Source organism: Heliangelus exortis, chromosome 2, assembly GCF_036169615.1.
Source record: "Heliangelus exortis chromosome 2, bHelExo1.hap1, whole genome shotgun sequence".
In the NCBI taxonomy this organism is placed as follows: domain Eukaryota; kingdom Metazoa; phylum Chordata; class Aves; order Apodiformes; family Trochilidae; genus Heliangelus; species Heliangelus exortis.
In genome coordinates this window covers 91,711,375-91,730,657 of record NC_092423.1, presented here as the reverse complement: position 1 = coordinate 91,730,657, position 19,283 = coordinate 91,711,375, and the positions used below count along the sequence as shown (strand labels likewise).

General features: G+C 39.4%; 1 protein-coding gene across 6 annotated transcripts in view; it reads right to left on the bottom strand.

Annotated features, from left to right (window-relative positions):
• MBP (myelin basic protein) overlaps positions 1–19,283 on the bottom strand; it is a 115,610-nt gene that overhangs the window by 10,530 nt on the left and 85,797 nt on the right. For all 6 annotated transcript variants that reach the window (XM_071737032.1, XM_071737026.1, XM_071737027.1 and 3 more), the window contains exon 4: positions 10,855–11,285. In XM_071737032.1, coding sequence (XP_071593133.1) covers positions 10,855–11,285 — 431 coding nt within the window. The remainder of the gene's footprint in view (positions 1–10,854; positions 11,286–19,283) is intronic.

Here is a 19,283-nt window from a genome sequence, read left to right as displayed (position 1 = left end):
ATAAAAGCCAAAAAGGAAAGAACTGTTAAGCCGAGTAATCTTAATTATTAGAAAATCTTTGTCAATACAGGAAATTCAGGGTGGTATCTGGGAGAACTGATGAGACAGATGCAGTCTGCAACTTCACAGCGAAATTAATAGTTTTGAGGATTAATAGTGCAAATGAGAACACTCTTAAAACCATATGTAAAATACCCAATTATCCTGTGGTAGGGAGGGATTCAATATAAGAATGTTTTGCAGTTCTTTCTGGTGGTGCAGAGGAAAGCTGCATTGTTTCACTGTGCCACCCACCTTGTGTGTGTTGGGCAGTGAGACAGAAGAGGGTGACTTTCAATGTTGTGCAAAGAAACCATACAGGTATTTTAAGTATTAACAGTAGCTAGACACTGGCACTGAATTCCCTGTGTTAGCCATGTAATTCCACGTCAAATTAATTAAATTTACTAGCACAACTTGTATTCATATTTTGAAAGGGCTGCTGGAAAAGAAGATTGCCACTTCTCTAGCATGGTAACAAGAATTCATTCGTAACTCAGTGTTTGCTCCATTTTGGGTTTTGTGTAAGATTATTCCATTTCTAACTGAGGTGGAGATACCCGAGTATTTGTACTCTTCAGTGTTCTGAGACAGCAGAACTGACTGAGTCTCTTGGTGTGTTCTGTGGCCCTTCAGAAGGGCTAAGGGGTGCTGCTAACTGTGCTGTAGCTCTACAGAAAACTAGAGAAGATGGAGTGTGTGCTTCTGGCTTGGAAAATCATAGACTAGAACCATAGGATCATTTTCGACCTTTAAGGTCATTGAGTCCAACCATTAACCTAACTCCATCTAGTCTGGCTCTAAGCCATGACCCTTAGCACCATGTCTACACATCTTTTAAACACCTCCAGAAATGGTGATTCAACCACCTTCTAGGTAAGCCTGTACAGTGATAACTTTTCTGTAAGAGTAACCCTTTTGTACATTTGGACACCAGGTCTGGTGATCCAGGCTAGTGAGCATCTAGCTTCAGGTCTGGTAGAATTTGGGGGATTAAATTAATTTTCATATAAGATACTTTTCATATAAGTTATGTATTTTATCTGTTCTCCTCAGCTTTCAGATTTGATGCAAAAGTGTAAAAAATGTGATTAATCAGTAAGAGACATTTTAAAATTATATTATGAGATCCCATATAATACATACCTGGCTTTGCTTGGTATTAACGTGATGCAGCATGTAAATATAAATGTAAAGCTCTAACTCTCAATCAGTAGGTGATAATAACAGCATTAAGGTATTTTTGGTTTGTAGTGCTGAATTTACAGCTTTTCCCAATTCCTTTCAGTATCATTATTAATGTAGTTTTGTTGCCTGCTTAGGATGTGAGCTGAAAATCTGAAGAACATCACGGTTTTTTTCTATAAAGGTAAAAATCCAAATGCGTACAAAATGTGGAAATAGCCAGTTTAAAACTCAATCCAAGTAAGTATTTTTGACATCAGTAAGAATGAAAAAACATTTTAAAAATCTCATGGGTTTCATGGTTTCAATCAAGATGCCTAATGGGCTGCTCTGCGTGAATTTAAAAGCAATCATTCAAAATATACAAATTTCAAATTCATATATATACAAAAAGTACATTTAGATTGCCTTAGAAAACCAACTGTTCCACAGCCTACAGCATTTAATTCTTGAGGTGATGGTACTCATTAGGTGATGGTACTGTTTGTGCTGGTTTGTGGGAAGAGGAAGATGAAAGAGCAACAGGCAATTTGTAAGCCCCTCAGCTAATTTTGTGTGGACTCCTAATCCAGCATCTAAGGAAATTCTGACCCAGGTTTGAATCTCTGTAATTAGTCCCATTTCAAACCAGTATTCCAGGTAGGAATTGAGACACATCCTTTCAGTAAAATACATAAACTTTTTGTTTGTTTGCTTTACACAGGAAAACTTATTACATAGGGTCTGACTAGAGCAAACACGGGAGATCTGACAGGTACTTGTATACAGCAATTGCTTCATCTTGGGTTTAGAGGTGCTTTGTCTGTGGAGTTTTGTGTCCCTGGGCGTAGCTGACACTGTGTCAGATCTTTCCTGTGCTGTGTCTGATCAGGCAGCAACAGAACATAGAACACGTGTGTGTAGTGTGAGGATGCATTTCTCCGCACTTACTCGAGTAGTATTATACCTACTGCAACGATGTGCTGCTGAACCAGAGCTTTGTTATGCTGGTGGTGTTGCTTCCATTTTCATTCCTGTACAACCCAAGTACTGAATTGCTGTGGGGGTGTTTGGTCCAGATTACAACTTACTGATCTGTTACAAAAAGTGATGGAAAAGCTGACGTCTTCTCCACTAGCTCGTCTGATGGTGGCAATAGAATTAATTAGCTAATTCAGCAGGCTTTTCTCATTGCTTCAGAAAGGATAAATTTTACCTTTCCCTCTAAAGGTACTGTTAATTTTTTCTGCTGTGGAAATTTAGACAAATTAAATTACTTGCTCAGAGTTACAAAGGAGAATTGGTGGGAAGAGGGATGTAGTGTCCAGGAGATTCAGCCTTCTGGCATAGTGCTTAGATCAGTAACATAATTTTTGTCCAAACATAGGGGATCAGAAGAAAGAGGAAGAATTCTTAGCAGAAAGATGGGAATAAAGAACATGGGAAGAAGGACTAGAGATAACTGAGAAGTAAGAAACCCAAGGAAGGTGAGAAGAAAGAGGAGGAAACAATGCAGAACACTGACCATCAAGAGAGGTAAGTGCTAATTGATAATCCAGATTGACAGTTCTCCACAACCATCTCACTCCTTGGTGCCTTGATAATTAGGGTTCACAAATTAGGTGAAAGAATTACTGGGGAAAAAAGAAGAATCAGGATACTTGTTCAGGATAGTAGTTCTTTTATAGTTCTTTAGTCTCTCCCTAATGAGAGACCAGGTCCACTGTACCTCCTTGGGTTTTTTCCGCGTCCAGTTTATTCCATTGCTATGGTAAATGGTTTGAGAGGCAAAACACGGTGCTTTGATTTCCCTTTGCTTTTCTGAAGTATTTTTCTGCTTGGAATTAATAATTTTCGTCAAATATTCTTTGTGAAAAAGGTTCTTTATCTGCTTGGACATAGTCTCTGGTGCATATGCGGTGTTGTCCTCTGTGCTTTTTTATCAGTTTGGTACCAATGACGCAGATTAAACCTTGTTGAAATGATCCACCACAGAAACTGAGTGCAAGGCTTTGGGTTTTTTTTTTTTTTTTTTTTTTTTTAGAAAGATCACTAGCAAAAAAGACTTGGGCTAGTATGTATTTTCACTGTAGTTTCTGGGGTAGCTTCTGCTACCAACAAAATTCACAGGCTTAGATGTGTATTCACAATGATAAATTTCTACTACATCATAGAAATGTTTGGGTTGGAAGGGACCTTAAAGATCATCTAGTTCCAACCCCGTGCCATGGGAAGAGAAACCTTCCACTAGACCAGGTTACTCAAAGCCCCATCCAACCTGATCCTGCGCAGTTCCAGGGAGGGGGCAGCCACAGCCTCTCCAGGCAACCTGTTCACACCTCACCACCCTCACTCTAAAGCTTTTCTCCTTGATATCTAACCTAAATCTACTCTCTTCCAGTTTAAAGCCATAATCACATGTCCTAGCACTCCATGCCCTTGTAAAAAGTCTCTCCCCAGCTTTCCTGTAGCCCCTTCAGGTACTGAAAGGCTGCTATAAGGTCTCCCTGGAGCCTTCTTTTCTCCAGGATGAACAACCCCAATTTTCTCAACCTCTCTTCATAGGAGAGGTGCTCCAGCCCTCTGATCATCTTCACAGCCCTCCTCTGGACTAGTTCCAACACCTCCATGTCCTTCCTGTGTCGGGGCTTCAGAACTGGACCCAGTACTCCAGGTATGGTCTCGTCAGAGTCACCTCCCTTGGCCCCCAGGCCATGCAGTCAGTTCTGAGCTGCACATGCACCTTGCTGGCTCCTGCTGGGCTGCCCATCAACCAACAGCCCCAAGTCCTTTTCCACAGGGTTGTTCTCAATCCATTCTTTTCCCAGCCCATAATTGTTCCCTGGTGTATTTGGTAGAGATGCATCTGTTGGTGCTGCTACAGCAAAAGGATGTAACATTGTGGGTATGGCTATTAGTAAGAAAGCCAAAATTGTTAAAAATTTTTTAAGAGGCCTGTTGTCTAGTATTTTCATATATTCATGAACCTCATACAAGAAAGGAGATGATAAGTATTTGGAAAACAAAGCCATAAATACCAGGTATACAGTATTGCTTAGCAGCTGCTGACCGGAAATAAAGAGGGAAAAAAAATGTTACAAGTTTAATTCTCCAAAATCCTTAATCTCTCAAGTTCAACACACTCACCTGCCTACCCACCAAATATTTTATAGTTTATAGTTCTCATCTTGGATGGTATGGGCCCAATTTTATTTCTTTTCTGCCTTTCACAGGTAAAAAAAATAACAAGCTAAATTATTGTACAGGTTGTCAAAAGTTATATTGTCTGTGAGCATAACATGATTAGAATTTAGTATTACAAAATAATTAGACATAGCATGGTTAATAGCTTACTTCTGTGAAACAAATTCTACCACTCAGAGGTATAATTTCCACTCATGTAGTCAGTATAAAATGTAGCTGTATAAAATGGGGGCAGGAGGCAGACAGACCACCCAGACCTAGATGTCTGTACAGCTTCCAAGGCACATTAATTGCATGATACATCAGAAATAAAAACATAGATGCTTTACAAGGAAAAGGTGAAACACAGTTAAGGCTGACCTTGGGCCTGTATCAGTAATTCTGCAATATTATACAAATATTTTAAAATTGGTGTGCAAGAAATTCAGTAGCAGCACCTGTAAATGGCAGTGGAGGATTTATTTTTTTGTGTGTGTGTACACATTTCAGAAAAAGGAAACCAAGTAACTGTAGAGTGAAATGAGTAACTGGAGATGTCTAACTAAGTGGAGTCCATTTCAGGAACAAAGTGAAGTACTTTGGAGCAGTACACAAAATAAGAGCCAGCAATTTTTGCTAGTGGTGTGCGATGCTGGAGGTACCAAACGAGGTCAGGAAAAAAAAAATTAACTTCTGCCTCCATTTTCTATTGGGCAGTGTGTACCGTTGTAGGTTATTAATTTTGGCACTGTAGGGTGGAAATATAACAGTGTATATTGAGAGCAATCTATTTATACATTTGTCTCATCTGCAGAGAACTAAGCACAGTGACAAAAAAATTAATTTTAGAGAAAATGTTCAGGCTGAAGTTTAAATTCAGCTATTTTTGGCTTCTGTATGTGAGTTTTAGGGTTCCTGTCTGCCCCTTTCACTTGTTTAAACAAACACTGCCTCTGCACTGCCATCACACTGGGGCCCTGGCAAGGCTGTCACTTCACCAAGACCTCTTCTTCTGAGCACCCTGTTGTCTTCCTCTTAAGAAGATTATGGTTATTACATCATATCAGGGGACAGAAGAATCTAGAAACAGTCCAGCAAAGACTGAGCTGCAAGATACTGCTAGAAGCTTAAGGGCAAGGGGAAATCTTTTGGAGGAGGTTGTTTAGAAACACTGATCTTTAAAATGCTTTTGGTTGGTTAATTAGTATTTTAGCCTGAATGTGTTACTAAATACAGTTCTGAACTCAAAACCAATACCATACAAAACACAGTAAAATCAGTGAAGTGCATAGGCTATTCCTGTCTACCCAGTTGAGATGTTTTTCTTCAACCTCTAATACAAATGGGTGAGCCCTGGCTGCTTCATCCCATCTCTGAATAAACCTTGCCACGCACCTGCAGTCAGGGTGGGCACAGAGCATCAGTCATTCTTCATCAAAACTGTGCTTTCTCTTCTAGGTGGCCCTCACGTGGCACTTAACCTTGTCTGACTTCCAAATTCCTCTTGTAGTTTGCAATAATTGCTTCCAGACATAATTTCTTTGCAAATATAAGAGATAATTAGTTCTGGCGCATTAGATAGCGTATTAATTAGTAAGCATGTATAATGTTGCATATAGTTACATGTGTGCTGAATGAACATGTCAGAATTAATCCTATGTGGTGCTGGCTCCTAAGCTTCTCACTTCACATAGGCTGTGCAGTACTCACCTCTACTCGCTTGTTTTGTACAGATGATTGGTTTTTTAAACAAGCTCTGTGAGGATTACCATACAAGCAAAATGAGCTTTAATCAAACTGGTAGTTCCAATACATGATTTCATTTTTAGGCTACTCATTACTACCTGCTATGAAATATGGAGGCCAGATTCAGTCCCCATTGTCATAAAGCACAGACATGAGATTTACCAGCTTCAGATGTTTAAACCCCAGCCATTTCCTTACAGGAAGCAAGCTTTATCCATTTCTGTCCACACACTGCTTTAGCTAAATGCTGTAGGATGCACAGACTCTTCTAATGATCTGAAACCCTATCAGGTACAACAAAGTAGTGTGTTGCAATGTCTGTTAATGGATTAAAGTTTTTAAAACAAATTAAATCATTAGTACACTGGTTTTGTGATGAAAACAGTTTAATGAATACATAAAGCACGTACAAAGCAAAAGATTAAAACAAAATTATTGTTACAACCACCAAAAAAGATATTTAAATTTTTTTTACAAGCATTCTGCTTGCACAGCAAGTTTTACAAAACAGTATACCACGAGCAATACCACACCCTGAAAACTAAGACCTGGAAATAAAAAAAATCACAGTAAGTATTTACTTAAATCACATCATATACTAGTTGGACTAGCACTGATTCAACTAATTCTCAAAGTCGTTGTGATGCTGCAGTATACATTAAAGCTTGCACAGGAAATATGAACACAGTTCAAGTGCAAAAAGAAAAAAAGATGATAAATATATCCATCCACATCATTACTTAAAACTGTGGCTCTTACACTTTTTGCCTTCGCATGTTTATTGCAACCCTTTTTGTAGATGCCCATTTCAGCAACTGCTGAACGCTGGGTGGGTTTGGAACTGCTGTTTCAGAAATGCTGATCCAAAACCCTGGTTCTGCTCAACTGGAGTAGAACTTCAGTCTAGTGCTCCTCACATCTTGTACCTGTCTGTAGGAAGGAGAAGTCCCCTGTCAGCCTTCTGTATTCCTTGCACCCAACCACATACATATTGGGAAGGAAGCACAGGAACAAAGCTTCATACAGGCAACTAGAGAACGTTGCAAGGTTGCATACAAAAATGAAGCAAAATGTAAAAGAAAACTGGATTTAATCTTTCAATAAATCTTGCCTCAGCCTGTATTTGCTGTCACTCACAACATTTTGGTTTGTTGCTGCATGTGAATCACAAACACAGTTTAAAGTTTAGTACGTTAATGCATAATGTTAAACCACAATAGAAAAAGTTCTTGTTTCACAATCCAACCTTAGTAAGAAAAAAATCATAACAAAAAAGAATTATAAAAGCATAAACAGCAGCAAAAAAGAAACAAAATGGCACTTAGTACATTTCTGAAGTTGAATAGAGGCTAATATCTAGGAGGCATGAGAAGAATTTGATCATTTTAACAAATTTGCTCGTAAGCTTTACAAATGTTTAGATAAATATTTTATAAAATCAGAAAGAAAATAATTTATAGTCACACTACCATCTTGCATGCTTTTTTAAAATGTCTGCGCTGCAGTTTTTTTTCTTTCCTTCACCCTTTTAAAAGTTCTTTAATAGAATTAAATTTAGGCTGTACACAACAATAATTTTGTTTGGAATATTCTAACTCCAAAAAACCCCAAACTCTTAAAAGTACAGAATGCAAGCTGATTTTGACTGAGTTTCAGTAATCAAAAATCTTGATGGGGCAGGGATGGGGGAACAACATCAAAAGCAAATGCTTAGAGGAGAAAGAGTATTTCTGTACATTCCAATATTTCTATTTTTATTTACTCCCATGGAACTCCCACACACTCTTAATTTAACTTCAGAATTTCAGAGTAAGGGAGAACCTGCTCCACAGGACAAAAGGAGGCCACGAAACAGTCCCTGCTTTGTTTCTACCCCACCTTTCTGTACACAATAGTGAATATTCTTCATTAATGTACTTTTCAGCTGGATGGACACAAGATGAAAATGCCTCCACAAAGAATTTATAATGTGTTTTGTTTGAATGTCAGCCCTAAATCTGTACAAAGAGCAAGTGTTGTCTTTGCATTCCAGTGCTTGCTGGTGTGGGTAGTTGAGATACACTCTCCCACAGGGGCATGGGCTGGCTGCAAAAGGAAGATTGCAAGGAAGGGAGCTGCAGAATTGCTTTGAAATGCTTCAATATTTAATCAGAAAGAAGTGCAAGCAAATAAACAGCGCAGCCCCCAGAACTTTTTAATTTAAAGCCTTTTGAAATACATCCTTTAAGGTGCTTTTCATGCTATCTTATTTACTAAAGACCTGTTTACTTAGATGGAGTCTGGAAAACTGCCAAGGGACTTCATTCTATTTCAGCTCATCCGTGAACACCTTCATCATCTATCAGTACTCTGACACTCTACAAAATTCAGCAAGTGACAACTATTTAGGTTTTAAGCACAAATAAGACTAACAACCATCTAGGTTTCCTCTGTATACAAATGTATATAAATAAAAGACACCACAAGACTTCCTTGATACAAGAAACCGAAAGGCATTGATTCAGAGGCTAAATAAATAATAATTGAATTAACTGTCTGTGCCACTTCCTTGATACTTCCTGCACTGAAACCCTACTACAACAGAGCTTCCTAGGACAGGTTTTCATTCATTGTATTGTCACCATGTGAAATACAGTGCTAGAGATCCTTTGATACTGGAAGTCCTAACATCACAGACTTTTGCCAAGGTAATAAAACTGTGCTTCCAGCTGAGACCTGCAAGTCAGAACTCCGACACATTACATGTTATTGTTATTGTTATTAAAAAAAACCAAAACAAAACCACTACAAAAATATTAGAATTGTCCATAATGCTGTACTGTTTTGCAGACATTTAAGTGCTTCAAAGCAGCAGTTTACTGAACAGCAACAAAGAGAACACAGCTAATACCCTTTATAATTACATAGAGACCTGAAGAGAATCAATCATAGTGATCGTGTTCATGCCAAAGGATAACATACAGAATCTGTACAACTTGCATTTTTTAGTAATCACTACTAAAAAGTGAGTTGGTTGGTTTATTTTATTGCTAAGCAAGGATGTACATACCTCTGTATATTCTGTAAGCAGAATCTAAGTAAGTTTTTGGTATTGATTCCTTGGTACATAAAGAGCATTTCATATACTTGTTTTCATCGAGTAACACAACATGTGAATAACAGAGCAAGAGTTGAGCTAGCCAACTTGGTTTTAGAAACCAGCAGTCATATATGCAGTAAAAAGTAAGAAAAGTGATTTGCTTCCTTCTCACAGCAACTGCTTGCTGCATGTAGGAATGTTACATACCTACAGAAACTACTGCATAATTGCTGAATCTTTGCCATGAGCTTTACAGGCCCCAGCTTGTTGCACTGTAAGAGCATATGTGAGAAACAAAAAGACCAAAATAACCCAGCTTTTTTTAGTACTGGCTACCAAATATGAGAAGCTTCTGGTTTTAAGTTTCTAGAGTATTTTTCATCCAGTGGCCTACACATTACAACAGGTCTTCAGGGAAGGGCTATACCACACTGTGCTTCCCAGTGCAGAGCTGTGAGGTACACTGACAGCCTTCAGCTCTTGTATGATCTCAAACCAGTTCTAAACCACAGAGTAATATGCATCTTGTCCCAGTGCAACACGAGGGGACAGTGATTTGGGAAAGCTGTCTGTGCTGACCCAGCCCAGCAAGCATCATAAATCAGAACCACTGAACAAGACAGCAAAGGTTGTCAAAGGTTATTGAAAAATTTGGGCCCAGCCAGCACCAATGAGCATTGATTTTTGCAACACAGCAAACAACGTATTCAGTTAAAACAAAGGTTTTACAGCCATACAGTAGTTCCATTCAAATGCTTATGTAGTGTGTCAACACACAAACACAAGACTCCACTTACTTATCATTTACATGGCATGGGGTACAGTGAAAACATCTTAAACTTTGCAATCGGAACAAAAGTGAACTAACACGCCCTCTGCATAACTTATCAGAGGAGGCAGGTTAGTCATGGAAAAGGAAAGAATTCAAGTAAAATCAGTTCATCAGTACCTTATTTTTCAATTCGTAATGAAGAAATGGCTTGTAACACAATGTCTAATATGAAATGCTTGGAATGTAAAACTTCACTTCTTGCCAGAAAAAAGCAGCTGAGCTCTTTTGTACACCTGGGATGCAGGATAATATCTGTCAAGCCATCTCCTCAGAAATACTATCAGCTGACCTTAAACATCCTCTTGTGCAAGCAGGCTGAGAATCTGGCCACAGCTCCTTTTCTAACATCTATTTCCAGGTCTGTCCCTCAGCTAGTGCCAAGCTATCCAGAGATTGTCCTGCATTTAGTGCTCTCATCCAGCTCCGTTTTGCAAATACTTAAGAACAATACACAAAAGCAGACTGAAATTTCTCTAAATGGCACAGCACACAAATGGATACCACGCTAACTGTTCATAAAAATTTCTCCCAGTAATATTTCTAGAGCCACCTGGATTTCTAATACTCCTCGTTACCACCCAGAATAGCTCCTCTTTTTTTTTTTTTTCCCAGATTTTTTTTTTGGTTGTTGTTGTTGTTGTTGCTTTCAGTTTAAAGCCAAGCATTAAGTTACACATCTGCAAGCACTGTCTTGCTGGCTAAATCAACTCTTGCATTATAGCAGTTACACCTTCCTTTCAGTCCCACCCTTCCTGTTTAATTGTACTTTATTCTCCTGTAGCTGTGCAGTTCTCTACTCCTCAGAGCTCACCTTGCCTGAGCCCCGCCGGGGAACGTGTCTTTCACCTCCAAAGAATCTGCCCAGCGAGTCAAGTAGACCCGAGTCTCTGTACCTTGGAGATCCATGTCTAGCATGGTCTGTAATACTCGCAGATGCCATTTTTGATCCGTGCCGGAAAGAGGAGCGTTTTTGTGAAGCCATCAAATCCGAATTCTCTGAAGCTGCTGCACTGTCCTCTTGGATGGTCTGTAGCTCGTCTGACTCTGAGGGCCGATCTTTGAAGGTGTTGTCTTCTCTCCCTGGGGCATCTCGGGAAAAGAGGCGGATCAAGTGGGGGCGACCGGTTGTGTCAGCTGGGTTGGCCTCGGGCCAGGCATTCTTCGGATCTGCTGTGCCTTTGGAGTCTGTCACCGCTGGGCTCTTCGTGGAGGTCCCATTGTTCTGGTTCACATCTGCCTCTCCTGCAAACAACAAGGATGAGATATGAATACAGGCCTGTGAAAAACAGCCCTGGAACAATGCTGCTTTCTTTCCCTGGCCTTGAGATACTCATTTCATACAAAACCCATAATATGTGCAGTTGTAATGAAACTGTGTTCTCTAACAGCCTTTAAGAACATTAAGCTGTCTTGGAACCAAAATCGGGATGATGTTCTCACACAAACTCTGCAGTGGTTCTAGGTGGTTTTTTTAATTAAACACATTTGCAAATAGATCGACAGGTTGTTCAAAGCACAACTGAAACTAACTTGGTTTACTGACGAGGAGGCTGTCATTGAACAAACAGAATTCCTGTCCTTTCCCTTGAAGACCACAACTCTGAAATGTGCTGGTTTTCTCCAAAATAGGGAGAAAAAATAAATAATTAAAGTGACATTGTATGACTGTGCCTCCTCAGGCACACGTTCCCTCTCTACCACGTCAGAGCTTTTGTGCCTGAAGGTTTTATCCCCGTTTGGAATTCCTCACTGTAACTTTAATATTGATCAAACAAGTGTAATGAGGGGAAGTTTTTTTAATTATTTAAATTTTTGTCTCCTCAAGAAGACAGGGGACACTGAACTGCCATTCCTGCTTGAGCTCCCATGACAGATTTTCTCCATGTACCTTCCTGGCACTTGATGTACAATGTCCCAGTGCTGATGCTGAAGGCCTAGAGCAAAACTTGGTGATTTGCATTTAATGCTTGTGAAAAGTGACCAAAAAATTATGAGAAACTGATGAGCTTTTAGCCAAGAAAGGTGACGAGACAGATGGTGATGGTGGAAGCGAAATGTCTGCTGCTTCCTCCACTGTTGTGCTCTGATGCACACACTGAAGTATCTGAAAAGAATCAGCTGCATCACACTTGAACCTTAACCTGTAGTAGCTCCTTCTATCAGCGACAAAAAAGATCTATGGAGGTTTTTATATACATCATTATTCCCACTGTTCTAAAGAAAACTGCTCCTATTGGGCAGAATGCCTTATTTCCAAAGAACACTAAAGAGTATTAGTAGGTCATCGCTTGAGAAGCAACCTTCAGAGCAGACACCTCCCACACACTCTGTGTTAAAACATTTTTTGGAGTTAATGGGACTCAGCATTTTAGAAATAAGCTACAGTTACTCATACGTTACCTTTAGGGCCCTCCTCATTACATCCCCATTTGATTTGGTTCTTGTTGCCAAGGGAGGGATAGGATCTGGCAAATAATGTTACCTTCTCAAAATACTATGAGCTCAAGTACACTGCTGACTCACCACAGCAATTTTAGGCTCCACACTATCATTTCATATGATTTCACTCACCCGTAGGGCACTGAAGAAACCTCTTCTGAGGCTGAGAACAACTCTGAAACAACTTTATGGATAATGACACGAAATAGTAACGATGGCTTCTGCAAGTATACATTGGTACTTGAGTTATGATTTGTTGTAATCAGCCTGGTACAGTTCTTCGTGTGCAGTTTTGCTGTGCAACTTTTCCTTCTCTGAAAACTATTTAGCAAATGTTGGGTAGCAGTGAGAAAATTTTCTGTAGTTAAAACACCTGAAAGTATTTATTGGGAATGCTATTATTCAACCAACACTAATTGTCAGTGAAGACCTCACCAGTGGAGCATGGGAAACATTTGCTGGCAACTTTGGGACTTTTTGTTTTCCTAAAAAGATACTTTCAAAATTATTATAAACCATGAAAGCTCCCAAATGATTTTCTTACTTGTACAAAAGAGAAAGTAACTGACATGGATACATGACACACTGTAAAGCTCCAAAATATTTAAAATAGCAACTCTAAGCTTAGTTTCTATACCATAATACAAATCCATTCAAGGACAGAAAAAGAAAAACAAACAAAAAAGCTATTGTATTTAATTAAATGCATTAACAAAACACCAGAGCATCTGCATACTAATAATTTTTACAACAGTTGTTCTTTGTGTCACTGAATACGGGTATTGGTAAGCAACAAAGAAGGGTATTTTTGCCACAAAAGTAGCTTCTCCCAATGCATACGCAGTGAGCTATAAAGTAGAAATCTTTCTGTATGCTTTACTTTGGTAACGAAAGCACACATTGAAGTTTTCCTCTAGATTTTCTGCATGCTTAAGTCTTCTCTAACATGTATATTTAGAAAGCAGTGCTTGTCATTATGTGAAATACAAGTGGGTATTTGCCCTTCTCTACTTTTTTGCTCCCAAGCCTTCTATAAGGCAACAAACAGATAGTCAAAAATATATAGCAGAGAGATATTGTTAATAGTTGAGCTAACTAATCCAAGTCTCCAAGTGCATTTGGAGGTCACTTGATTAATAATCTTAAGGACATCCGGAATTAATGGAGCATGCTAATATACTGTTACCTGTTCATTTAGAAAAAAATATTTAGATGACTTCTATTAAAACCCTTCTGAAATACTGTGCATGCGATACTGATACTCTTTGTTTGTTTGTTTCTCCCTGCAAGATGAAGCTCTCTGTTCTGTTCAGAAAACTGTTTCTGTACCATATCACTTGTAGAAGACAAGCTACACAGGAAAGAGGTGGTCTTCAGGTATTATTGTTTTTCTTTTTCTTTTAAACCCTTGTGAAATGGGTTAAAGAGTAAGTACAGCAGAATGCAGCACCAAAGGCATTACCAGAAGGCTATTAAAGCGTTGTCTATTTACATTTAAGTGGGTAAAGTCATTGAAAGCTGCACATATCCTCAAATTAGCCCAAAAGCAGCAGGAGGAAGCGAGAAGCCGAGCAGGCATTTGGCACTCCACTTGGCCCTGAGGGCCACTTCCAAAAGCAACACCACTTTTCCACTTCCCTGTGCTCTACACAGCCCTGAAGCCTGATGCTGGCACAATTTTCCCTGTGCGTGTTGGTCAGAGTGAACAAAGCCATTTGTACCCCTGTACACACAGTGATTCCCCAAATGAAGGAATACAGATGGACCAAAAATTCTGAACACTCTGTTAATGAAACAAAACAGAAAATCCAAAGGTGCTTTCAATGTAACAATATCGAATCAAACCTCCCACTGCATAGGCTTGAATAAGTATTTTCAAAACCACTGTGCCTTAATGTTCAGTTTAACATTAATAGTTTATCCCATTTCTAGAAAATCAAAACCCTTTTACATAAGTCTAATTAGCTGGGACCTCTCCCTCCTGTAGTTCAAAAAAAAAAACAACTACTATCAAGACCATAGAAACCTGTTCTATACAAAGTACAATGTCTGATGGAGAGTCCTGGGATACAATTATGCTTCTCATGGATCCTTGGAAAAGCTGCTCTAAGTCCCTCCTTGTGAACAGAGAAGTCTGAAGTCTTTTTCCATACAGAGGACAACCTGGAAAGAGGCTGTTAAATTGAAAGCTTTAATGTATTAAGTTTAAAATAAAAAGAAAATAAAAAAGGACCACAGTTTTTTTCACCTCCTCCCACTCCTTTTCAGTCTTGCTTTCTTGCAGATACTTGTAATTCCTCTCACATTCTTATTGCTTCTCTCTCCACATGTTGCAAAACAAATGAGGAAAATGAAGCTGATAAAAACTGAAGCACATTCCCCTACTTTAGCTTCTCAAGAGAGGCTTCACATTCAACAGTCACAGCATATTGCAAATAACGATTGAAATAATACATGACAGCAGCTTGAATATTTGTATGAAATCTTAAGTGTTATTTACTTGTTACAATCAAATTGAATATTTAATATATTTTATAGTATCTGCAGATTGCTGTGACTGATTACTAATCTCATTTTTGTTTGCCTTCTTTTCTCAGGGAGTGAAAATGAAAATTATCCCACTTAACTTTAGGGACCTTTTGAATCAACTTTTCATTTTAGCTTAAGTCATGTATATTTAGAAAGCGGTGCTTGTCGTTATTTGAAATACAAGTGGGTATTTGCCCTTCCCTACTTTTTTGCTCCCAAGCCTTCTATAAGGCAACAAACTGATACTTAAATATAACAGTACAGTTCTCAATTCTGAGCCAAATGTATGTCAGTGTTTCCTGAAATGCTAAAACTAAAAAATTAAATAAAAAGTCTGTAATTTTGCACTGGCTTACCTGTTTTTCTTTATGTGAACAGCAAAAGGTTAAACCTAAAAATCACTTAGCTTTGTAACACCTAAGATTTCAGGAACTTCAGTAAGCTGTAGTAGTAAGGCATATGTGCAATTAATTAGTAGTAGTTTGCCTTGCATCATTTAAGAGGCAGAAAACCACTATTCCGGATCACATCACTTTTAGTAATGTTCCTGCTAATATCGGGACATTTGAAAGAATGTACATTACAGAAAAAGCACATCCATCATCACTACATACGAGCTGCAGTTGATGTTCCAACTCTGCATTAAGATAACTGTTTCCCAACGTTTTCCTTTTAATTTTTATTCAGTTAAGTTCTCTAGAAAAAGGACCTTAAGGAATTGTTTTGCAGGAGCTACAGCCCTAAGGCACTGCTGGCAGCCCTAGTTTAATTCTGCCTCTGGATACTGCTACAAAGTCAGACACCCCCGTTTCTCCTGCCCTACCACACAGCTCACCTCAAACTCTGAGGTTCTTAAGGAGATGGGACAGTGGAGTTTTGGGTTCATGTGTAAATGAGGAGGTCTGAACATGCAGCAGTAACTGCACGCTGTGATCTACTACCAGAGCCAGGATCAAATAAAAATCAGAGCAATTTAACTGAAATTAAGAAATGAAAACTGTTCATCCTGCAGACCAGTACAGCTCATCTGTCAGAAACACCAAGGCCAGTCTGGGCTTCCAGACAGAGCTCTACTGCTGGAGATGCCACCAAGGAGCACTGCCCAGCTTAGCATGCTGTGGGAGCACCTGTCGACCAGACTGTAAGTAAAAAAAAAAGGGATGAAAGAAAGGGTGCAAACAAGTAAACAAATGCAGAGAAAGGTTCAGTGAACAAGGCTACTGATCTCCTGGTCATCTTACTGAGTAGCTTAGAAAATACAGGAGTTACCTGACCAAAATGCTTTCACTTTTGCCCTTGAGCACCTGTGAGAGGTAGAATCCATCTCCTGGTTTGGACTTTTGCTGCAGTGCAGCTAGCAGCAGAATGGAGTGAGTACAGCCATTAGGCTTCACTACGTATGCATTTGGATAGAGGGAGGAACAAATTACATCTGCATTGTTAAATCTGAACTGCAAAGCTTGTTTTATCCTCATTATACTATGATACTGCGGACAAAAAAGGCTCTCAGCCTAACTTCACTAATAATGGTTAGAAGGCAACATGCCATCAGACATTTCACTTCACTGATCTAATTACTGGGGTTGTCTGACGCTTGTCAAACTGTTGGAAATAAATTTTGAACAAATATTTCTGTTTGAAATAGATAGCATGAAGGGTAACTGTGAAACAAACAGTTGGTCATAGCTCTGAACACAACTGCAACTGATCCGCTGATGCATTTAGCCTTTACACAAACATTTTTTCCCATTTGCTAGCAGAATAAATGTAGAGAGAAATGCCAGTGTGTCTCATAATACAGATTCAAGTGAGTTTAACACTCCTACTGCAGTTTGCCAAGAGATCCCTTCCATTACAGATCACTCTCCTTCCTTCCTCCCTCCCTCCTTGCCCCCTTTCCTTAAGGGAAAAAATTCCAGCTAAAGGCAAATTTTCCTCTGTAGTTTCAGAGTAAGAATATTTTTTCCTGAAGGAAAATGATTTTCTGCACAAGAAACTGATCTTTTTCCTAGGGGCTAATCAAGCTCCATATCAAAACTCCACAAAAATGAGAAGCCATCTGCTAAGCATAACATGCACTCCTTCGACTTCCCTCCCTCGCTGCATGTATTAGACATACAGAGTTGTATTTACTTCTACTGAACTGAGTTTAATAAAAGACCAAGGTTTAGTTCTGTACTACCTCTTGGTTCAATAAAGATCACTGGCTAAGCCTGCTGAAAAGGATTTAATTTCTGTTGGTAAAGGCACAGCACTTTTGTAAAGATGACATTATGACTGCATTGCTGTGGCCAGGTGAATGAAATTTCCACTTAAAATTTTACAAGAACCTGACAAAAGCTGCTTTTCCTGGATCCCTGATGCCTTCTGGAATACTGGAGTTCCTAGATGTTCTCTGCAGGCAGCATTATGCCCCCTTAGAGATACTGCTGGACTGAGAACCCATAGATCCAAGAGGATCTATTAATTGCTAGACCTTCGCTAATACCAAAGTCTTGGCGCAGCTGCTTTCAGACTCATGAAAGATCTCATCTCTCCAAGCCCTCCTTGGCCTGCTCCCACTGCAGGACAGACACTGAGGAACCAGAGCTTGGATTTATAGCAGAGCTCACCTGAAAACATGAAAAGGTTTCAATGGAGAGAAGGGAAGTGACAGTTTGCGTGCTATTATGGAAATACCTGTCTCTGAAGGTTTAGAATCATAGAATCATAGAATCCTAGAGGTTGGAAGGGACCTTGAAAGATCATCTAGTCCAACCCCCCCTGCCAGAGCAGGGCCACCTAGAGTACATCGCATAGACAGGAGACAGGAGTGAGACTCTGCCTACTGTATTTATACTCATATTTTGAAGGAAATAAATACTGCATCCTCTCAGTCAGAACAAGAATATGGGGGTTTTTTTGCTTGTTTGATTTTTTTTTCCATAAAACTATGCTGTAGGAAAGAAAAGTAAAAATTGCATAGGAAAATTCTTTCAGATACTAGTTACTACAGCATGAAAAAATAAGTGCAATTTCTCTCACTTCGTTTCTGATACTAACCTAAAATGTGTTCCAGATCTGCTGAGAAAAAAAAGAAAGCCATAAGCACTGACATACTTTGGCATCAATTCACAAGTAGTTGTTTTACTAGGTAAGACAATAAAAGTCTCTCTTGAAATGACTAGCAACCTTCTTTCCAAGAGGCCAATCAACGAAAAACTTGCTGGCTGCCAAAGGTTTCCGTAACACTAGTGCTGTTCTTTTGACACTGTGATGAATAAACCTTCCAAGCTGACTTGACACTTTCTTCTTGGTTCCCTCAGTGTACCAGACAGTAGGTCTTGCCATCATCCTGAGATGTACCATTTTCAGGACTTCCCTCAGTTTCATGAAAGATAATTCTCAGAGTGCAAGATGCAGAAATGGAAAAACCTACCCATATAATAGTTTATCCCAAAGGCTGCCAATATGAGAGGAGATCTGACAGAAACATTCTTTACTACATAGAATCACTGTTGAGATGCATATGTATAATCAATATCATCAACCCCTTGCTAGGGGAACAAGAAAGGATTTTTAGCTGTAATGGACAAGGCCCAGTGTATGCATTGTTTGTACAAGCAGTACCAGTTTACATGGGTCCCACAGAATCTGGTGAAAACAAATACACTTCTTTCAATATGGCAGTAACTGTTTCAAAGCCATATTTATACTGAGGCGAACTATAAAACTACATAGAATCATAGAATTGTTTGGGTTGGGAAAGACCTTTATGATTATCAAGTCCAACCATTAACTCTACTAAATCCAGTGTTTAAACCAGATTGACATATCTTTTAAACACCTCCAGGGATGGGGATTCAATCACCTTCCTGGGCAGGTTGTTCCAGTTTCTTCTAATACTTATTCTAAACCTCCCCTAGCACAACTTGAGTCCATTTCCTCTTGTCCTGCTGACTGTCACTACAGAGAAGAGACCCAAACCCACCTCACTACCACCTCCTATCGGGTAGTTGTAGAAAGCAGTAAGACCTCCCCTCAGCCTCCTTTTTCTCCAGGCTAAACAACCCCAGTTCCCTCAGACACTCCTTGTAAGACTTGTGCTCCAGACCCTTCCCTTCAGCAGCTTGATTGTCCTTCTCTGGACTTGCTCCAGAACCTCAATGTCCTTCTTGTAATGAGGGGCCCAGAACTGAACACAGTACTTGAGGTGCTCCCTCAGCAGTGCTGAGCACAGGATGACAGTCACTTCCCTTCTTCTGCTGCCCACACTATTTCTTATATAAGCCA